This window comes from Xyrauchen texanus, chromosome 24, assembly GCF_025860055.1.
Source record: "Xyrauchen texanus isolate HMW12.3.18 chromosome 24, RBS_HiC_50CHRs, whole genome shotgun sequence".
NCBI lineage: Eukaryota > Metazoa > Chordata > Actinopteri > Cypriniformes > Catostomidae > Xyrauchen > Xyrauchen texanus.
In genome coordinates, this window is record NC_068299.1 from 1,314,438 (window position 1) to 1,323,918 (window position 9,481).

The 9,481-nt window shown below is 42.0% G+C and overlaps 1 protein-coding gene across 1 annotated transcript in view; it reads left to right on the forward strand.

Annotated features, from left to right (window-relative positions):
• Window positions 1–8,573, forward strand: part of LOC127617588 (gamma-aminobutyric acid receptor subunit pi-like) — a 64,972-nt gene extending 56,399 nt beyond the window's left edge. Inside the window, exons 9-10 of the mRNA XM_052089574.1 lie at window positions 4,421–4,614; window positions 7,811–8,573. Coding sequence (XP_051945534.1) covers window positions 4,421–4,614; window positions 7,811–8,176 — 560 coding nt within the window. The 3' untranslated portion in view covers window positions 8,177–8,573. The remainder of the gene's footprint in view (window positions 1–4,420; window positions 4,615–7,810) is intronic.
• Window positions 8,574–9,481: the final 908 nt, after the last annotated feature.

The window sequence follows — 9,481 nt, forward strand, 5'->3', positions numbered from 1 at the left end:
ACACAAACATGCACGCACGCACACGCTCTCTCACACACACACACAAACATGCACACACACACTCACACACGCACACACACAAACACACACACATGCACACACGCACACACTCACACACACTCACACACACACACACACACACACACTCACACACGCACACACACAAACACACACACATGCACACACACAAACACACACACATGCACACACGCACACACACACACACACTCACACACGCACACACACAAACACACACACATGCACACACGCACACACTCACACACAAACACACGCACACACACACACACACACACACTCACACACAAACACACAATCTCATACATACACACAAACAGAAACACACACGCACAAACACACACACATGCACACAAACACACACACACTCACGCACAAACACACACACATGCACACAAACACACACCAATGCACACAAACACACACACATGCACACACGCACACACTCACACACAAACACACGCACACACACACACACTCACACACAAACACACAATCTCATACATACACACAAACAGAAACACACACGCACAAACACACACACATGCACACAAACACACACACACTCACGCACAAACACACGCACATGCACACAAACGCACACACACTCACGCACAAACACACACCAATGCACACAAACACACACACACTCACACACAAACACACACACACACACTCACACACAAACACACAATCTCATACATACACACAAACAGAAACACACACGCACAAACAAACACACACACACACACAAAAACTCACACAAAAACATGCACACAACCACACACTCCCACAAACACACACACACAAACATGCACACAACCACACACTCCCACAAACACACACACACAATCTCACACACACACACAAAGTCCTCGGACACAAACACACACACACAAACATGCACGCACATGCACACACACATACATGCACGCACATACACACACACACACACACACACACACACACAAACATGCACGCATGCACACACTCTCACACACGCACACACACATGCACACACACACAAACACACGCACACTCTCTCTCTCTCTCACACACACACACACACACAAACAAACACATGCATACACACAAACATGCACACAAACACACAATCTCATACATACACACAAACAGAAACACACACACTCACACAAACATGCACACAAACACTCACACAAAAAAACTCACACAAAAACATGCACGCAAACACACACTCCCACAAACAAACACACACTCTCACAAACATGCTCACAAACACTCACACACAAACAAACACACACTCTCACAAACATGCACACAAACACTCACACACAAACACAAGCACACACAAACATGCACACAAACACACACACACAAACACAAGCACGCACACACACACACACACACAAACACACACAAACACAAGCACACACTCACACACAAACACACGCACACACAAACATGCACACAAACACACACACACAAACACAAGCACGCACACACACACACACACACAAACACACACAAACACTCACAAACACTCACACACACTCACAAACTCACAGAAACTCACACACACGAACACACGCACACACACACACACACACACATTCACACACAAACACACACAAACACACACACACACTCACTCACACACACACTCACAAACTCACAGAAACTCACACACACAAACACACACACACACTCACTCACACACACACTCACAAACTCACAGAAACTCACACACACACAAACAAACACACGCACACACACACACACACAAACACACGCACGCACACACACACACTCACACACAAACATGCACACAAACACACTCACAAAGTCACAGAAACTCACACACACAAACACACACACACACTCACTCACACACACACTCACAAACTCACAGAAACTCACACACACACAAACAAACACACACACACACAAACACACGCACGCACATACACACACACACACACTCACACACAAACATGCACACAAACACACTCACAAAGTCACAGAAACTCACACACACAAACACACACACTCACTCACACACACACTCACAAACTCACAGAAACTCACACACACACAAACAAACACACACACACACAAACACACGCACGCACATACACACACACACACACACTCACACACAAACATGCACACAAACACACTCACAAACTCACAGAAACTCACACACACAAACAAACACACACACACACACACAAACATGCACACAAACACACAATCTCATACATACACACACTCACACTCTCTATTTGAGGAATATTTCAAGATCTGCTCATCATCATCATTATGTTGCGTTTGGGCTCGTTTGAATCGGGATAATCTGCTATTAGTTACGACACTGATCAGCCACAACATTAAAACCACTGACAGCTGAAGTGAATAACATTGATTATATTGTTACATCTGTCGAGGGGTGGGATATATTAGATATATTAGGCAGGAAGTGAACAGTCGGTTCTTGAATTTTAGGAAAAATGGGCAAGCGGAAGAATCTGAGTGACTTTGACGAGGAATAAATTGTGATGTCTCGACGACTGGGTCAGAGCATCTCCAAAACAGCAGGTCTTGTGGGGTGTTCCCGGTATGCAGTGGTTATTACCTGCCTAAAGTGGTCCAAGGAAGGACAACCGGTGAACCGGCGAAGGGTCATGGAGGCTCACTGACGCACATGGGGAGTGAAGACAAGCCCCTCAGGTCTGACCCCACAGGAGAGCTACTGTAGCACATACTGCTGGTCATGATAGAAAGGCGTCAGAACACACAGCGCATCACTGCGGATGGGACTGCGGAGCCACAGACCGGACATGATGACCCCTGCCCACCGCCGAAAGAGTCTACAATGAGCACGTGAGCGTCAGAACTGGACCGTGGAGCAATGGAAGATGAATCATGTCTTCTTTTAGATCATGTGGACGGCCGGGAACATGTGCGTAATTTAACTGGGGGAGAGATGGCAGAAGGATGCACTATGGCAGGGGTGTCCAGACATTTCAGTTGGGGGACAATTGCAGACCACATCACTGTAATCGTTTTAAGCTACTAGATTGCCAATATGCATAATCTTTATATTGCACGCTTAATATTATACATCATTTGTGCTCTATGGTATGCTTGTGTAGGCCCTACACAATATTAGGCAGGTGGTTTTAATGTTGTGGCTGATCAGTGCACTTCTGTTTATTATATTTCTATATTTCTGTGGGGATTTCATACAATAAAGCTCACTGCAGTTTGACCTCAGTGAAACAAATTTGCTCATTGAATTAAATGCAAATGATGAGAACGAAACGGTTCTTATTTGACAACAAATTAAAAAGCAGTATTTAAGAAATGATAAGATCAGCTAAAAAAAAATCCAGATTCAACGCTTTAAATTGAGACCTTCAGATCAAGGAAGTGGTTATTCATTTATTATGTAATTATTATTATTATTATTATTATTATTATTGTTTGTTTTTGCCAATAGGGAGTACCCCCAGTGATAATAATAATAATAATTTTTGGGGGTCTGGGTATCTCAGCGAGTATTGACGCTGACTATCAAACCTGGAGTCGTGAGTTTGAATCCAGGGCGTGCTGAGTGACTCCAGTCAGGTCTCCTTAGCAACCAAATTGGCCCGGTTGCTAGGGAGGGTAGAGTCACATGGGGTAACCTTCTCGTGGTCACTATAATGTGGTTCTCGCTCTCGGTGGGACGTGTGGTGAGTTCTGTGTGGATTCTGCGGAGAATAGCATGAAGCCTCCACACGCGCTACGTCTCCATGGTAACACCCGCAACAAGTCACGTGATAAGATGCGCGGCTTGACTGACTCAGATGTGGTAGCAACTGAGATTCGTCCTCCACCACCCGGATTGAGGCGAGTCACTACGCCACCATGAGGACTCAGAGCGCATTGGGAATTGGGCGTTACAGATTGGGAGAAAATGGGGAGAAACAATAATAAAGATTATAGTGTATATATTTATTGCACCTTTCATGCATAAAATGCAGCTCAAAGTGCTTCACAGTTGGATTTTTGCCACATTACAGTATGTAAGAAATTCTGCATTGGATACGCAATATGAGAGATTTAAAATCAATCTTAGCGGTTCGTTCTTTCTTGACCGGGAACACAAACAAATAAACAAACAAACACACAAAACAAATAAAACACAAGGGTTATACATTTTTCCTAATGTGAATATAATGGTGAGCACTATATATGCCAGTAAGGAAATGTCCTTGGACACCTGATTTTCTCACAGCTTTTAAACACAAACAAGGGGCCGTTCACACCAAATGTGTTTTTGTGTCCGTAAGAGCACGGGCTTGTGTGACTTAAGATCTCAGTACAACACAACTGTGTGTTATTTGTTGATTTGTTTAAGGTGTGACAACTGTCCTGACTATGACCACACTGATGATGGGTGCCAGGACGTCTCTGCCCAATGCCAACTGCTTCATTAAAGCCATAGACGTGTATTTGGGCATCTGCTTTAGTTTTATTTTTGGAGCACTAATCGAGTATGCAGTGGCCCACTTCTGCACACTTCACCATCCTGACTGCAACCACGCACTGATGGTATGGACTCATCGCAACATATCTGTTGTCATCATCATGTGTTTGATGTGTTTGCAAGGTCAAGCTTCACTATGACTATTGCAGTTACTAAAGTGCTTTGATTTAACCTCTAACCGTAAGTATTAAACGTTCAGGGGCACTCGTTCTCACTAAGAATGAGTTGCGGGGGGTAATAGAGGCGTTGTTTTGCACACGCTCTCTGTGCTAGTTTAGCACCTGATTGAGTTGTGGCAGTGACTTTTGCATGGGCAAACACCTCTCACATTTATAAATCTAGTTATCTTCATCATCTTCATCATCTTCAATAATCATCTTTATCACCACCATCATCATCTTCATCATCTCCGTCGTCAACACCAGCATCTTTGGCACCACCATCATGATTATATCATCTCCATGGTCTTCATCATCACCATTATCTTCATTATTATCATCATCATCTTCTTCATGATCATATTTCCATCATCTTCATTCTCATCCATCATCACCATCATTTTCCTCAAAATCACCATTGCCATCATCTTCAATAATTATTGATTATAATCACTGTCATCAACATCATCTTCATCCCTTTCATCTTTGTCATCTTCATTGTCATCACCATCATCTTCATCATTGTCATCACCATCATCTTTGTTAACAATCTTAATCACTATCATCATCATGTTAACCATCATCACAAACATTTTCATCATCATCATCATCTCCATGATCTTATCATCAGCAATCATCACCGTCATCACCATAATCACATCCTCATCTCCATCGTCTTCATCATCATCACCATTATCTTTATTAACTTTATTTCCATCATCGTCATCTTATCATGACCTCCAGCCCGACTACCAGCGAGGACAATACACCGGATGATTCTGAGATCTGCCATCACCATCATCTCCATCATCTCCAACATCTCCAACATCACCATCATCACCATCATCACCATCATCTCCATCATCTCCAACATCTCCAACATCACCATCATCACCATCATCACCATCATCTCCAACATCTCCAACATCACCATCATCACCATCATCACCATCATCTCCAACATCTCCAACATCACCATCATCACCATCATCACCATCATCACCATCATCTCCAACATCTCCAACATCTCCAACATCACCATCATCACCATCATCTCCATCATCTCCAACATCTCCAACATCTCCAACATCACCATCATCACCATCATCACCATCATCACCATCATCTCCAACATCTCCAACATCACCATCATCACCATCATCTCCATCATCTCCAACATCTCCAACATCACCATCATCTCCATCATCTCCAACATCTCCAACATCTCCAACATCACCATCATCACCATCATCATATATTTCTCACCGTCAACTTATCATCATCGTCATCATCACCATTATCTTCATGTGCATCATTTTATCCCTATCATCTATATCATAACCATCATCTTTAATATCATCATCTTCATCTTCATCACAATCATTTTAACTATTATCACCTTTATCTTCATCTTCAATAATACACATCATCACCATCTTCTTCATCATCATCTTCATCTTCATCAGCACCATTATCTTCATTAGCTATCTTCATGTCCATCATCTTATTCCTATCATCTTTATCATAACCATCATCTTTAATATCACCATCATCTTCATCATCTTCATCATCATCTTCATCTTCATCAGCACCATTATCTTCATTAGCTATCTTCATGTCCATCATCTTATTCCTATCATCTTTATCATAACCATCATCTTTAATATCACCATCATCTTCATCATCATCTTCATCTTCATCATCACCATTATCTTCATTAGCTATCTTCATGTCCATCATCTTATTCCTATCATCTTTATCATAACCATCATCTTTAATATCACCATCATCTTCATCATCATCTTCATCTTCATCATCACCATTATCTTCATTAGCTATCTTCATGTCCATCATCTTATTCCTATCATCTTTATCATAACCATCATCTTTAATATCACCATCATCTTCATCATCTTCATCATCATCTTCATCTTCATCATCACCATTATCTTCATTAGCTATCTTCATGTCCATCATCTTATTCCTATCATCTTTATCATAACCATCATCTTTAATATCACCATCATCATCATCATCATCTTCATCTTCATCATCACCATTATCTTCATTAGCTATCTTCATGTCCATCATCTTATTCCTATCATCTTTATCATAACCATCATCTTTAATATCACCATCATCTTCATCATCATCTTCATCTTCATCATCACCATTATCTTCATTAGCTATCTTCATGTCCATCATCTTATTCCTATCATCTTTATCATAACCATCATCTTTAATATCATCATCTTCATCTTCATCACAATCATTTGAACTATTATCACCTTTATCTTCATCTTCAATAATACACATCATCACCATCATCTTCATCGCCATCTTCTTCATCATCATCTTCATCACCATCTTCTTCATCATCATCTTCATCTTCATCATCACCATTATCTTCATTAGCTATCTTCATGTCCATCATCTTATTCCTATCATCTTTATCATAACCATCATCTTTAATATGACCATCATCTTCATCATCTTCATCATCATCTTCATCTTCATCATCACCATTATCTTCATTAGCTATCTTCATGTCCATCATCTTATTCCTATCATCTTTATCATAACCATCATCTTTAATATGACCATCATCTTCATCATCTTCATCATCATCTTCATCTTCATCATCACCATTATCTTCATTAGCTATCTTCATGTCCATCATCTTATTCCTATCATCTTTATCATAACCATCATCTTTAATATCACCATCATCATCATCATCATCATCTTCATCACAATCATTTTAACTATCATCACCTTTATCTTCATCTTCAATAATACACATCATTACCATCATCTTCATCATCATCATCATCATCTTTATTAGCTTCATGTGCATCTTCATCATCACCACTACCATCATATTCATCTTCTTCATACTATAAAGTATCTTCATTACAACCACCATCATCATCTTTATCATAACAATCATCATCATCTTCATCTTTCCACCATCATTCAATCTAAATGTGTTATTGTCACCCCATTGATTGATTGTTGACATCATGTTAAAGCTCGTGTTCTCCTTCTGAACTGATTTAATGGAATGCATTCAGCGATTAATAATAGAGTTTCTGTGTGTCAGTACGGTCAGCACATGCACGATTGTGAGGAGGAAATGAACGGAATCGTCACCACCATCGCCAACCGATCGTCACGGGTAAAGAGGCGTAAAGACCCTCCGGCCCCAACGACCGTGTCGACCCCGGCTGGAGAGTCTGATCTCACGCCCTCCAGCCTGAATGCCAGTGAGGACAACACACACGAGGTCAAAGAGGAGACCTTTAACCGCTGCGCAAAAAGCATTTCCATCTTATGGAAGATTCTGCGACCTGCCAACTGCTGTCACGTGGAAAATCCACATCACATAGACAACTACTCACGGTTATCCTTCCCGCTCTCATTCATCTTCGTCAACCTGCTCTACTGGACCTACTACCTGTACTTTTAAGCAGCCTTGATGCTAATATCCACTAAATGTTCAATGATTTCTGTTTATTAGTATGACCGTGCATGTGTGTTTGAAAGATCAATAGATGCCAGGAGAATTGTGAAGTGTGAAACAAGATGACAATAATGAGGAGTTCGGTGAGACATGTCCCAAATGTGATTCACAACAATACAATTAAATGTGTCTCGATTGTCCGTTCAAATGTGGAGGCACACTCTAGCACGTTTTCTCTAAATAGGAGTATAGGTGAGCCGAACCCCTTTGCCACGGGACAGACTGTAGTTGTCATACAGTGATTGCCACATATGTTGTAGTTACTGCATTTTGCCTTGGCAGGGAAGAACTATTCTGTGGAACAAAAGAGGAGATGTTTATTATAAATTTTGCAATAACAAAAAAGGAGGAAAACATTGTAATATTTGAACGAAAATGTTTTTGTGTGTGCATGTTTATGTCCGTGGATGTTGGGACATTAGTATCGTATATGTGTGTGTGTGTGTGTGTGTGTGTGTGTGTGTGTGTGTGTGTGTGTGTGTGTGTGTGTGTGTGTGTGTGTGTGTGTGTGTGTGTGTGTGTGTGTGTGTGTGTGTGTGTGTGTGTGTGTGTGTGTGTGTGATTATCATCAAGTCCTTGCTGGATGACGTCCAAATGTGTCGACTAGGTGAAAGAAAAATCACTTGGTGAATATTTATATAGGGGGTCTGGGTAGCTCAGTGGTAAAGACGCTGGCTACCACCCCTGGAGTTCGCTAGTTCACTAGTTTGAATCCAGGGCGTGCTGAGAGACTCCAGTCAGGTCTCCTTAGCAACCAAATTGGCTGGTTGCTAGGGAGGGGTAGAGTCACATGGGGTAACCTCCTCGTGATCGCTATAATGTGGTTCTCGCTCTCGGTGGGGCGTGTGGTGAGTTGTGCGTGGATGCGCGGAGAATAGCGTGAAGCCTCCACACGCGCTACGTCTCCACGGTAACGCGCTCAACAAGTCACATGATAAGATGCGCGGATTGACGTTCTCAGATGCAGGGGCAACTGAGATTCGTCCTCCGGCACCCGGATTGAGGCGAGTCACTACGCCACCACGAGGACTTCAGAGCGCATTGAGAATTGGGCGTTCCACATTGGGGAGAACAATAATGCATTCTACACTGTTGCGACCCGTCCATCGTGGCGACAATAAACAATATGTTGTGCTCCACACGCTGATGCTACTACACAAATGAAACCGTTTAGAACACTTGTGTCGACGAGTCCAGTGTGCTCCGTGTGTCCGTGGTTGGGAATGCTAATTGTTAGCTAGCATGAAACAA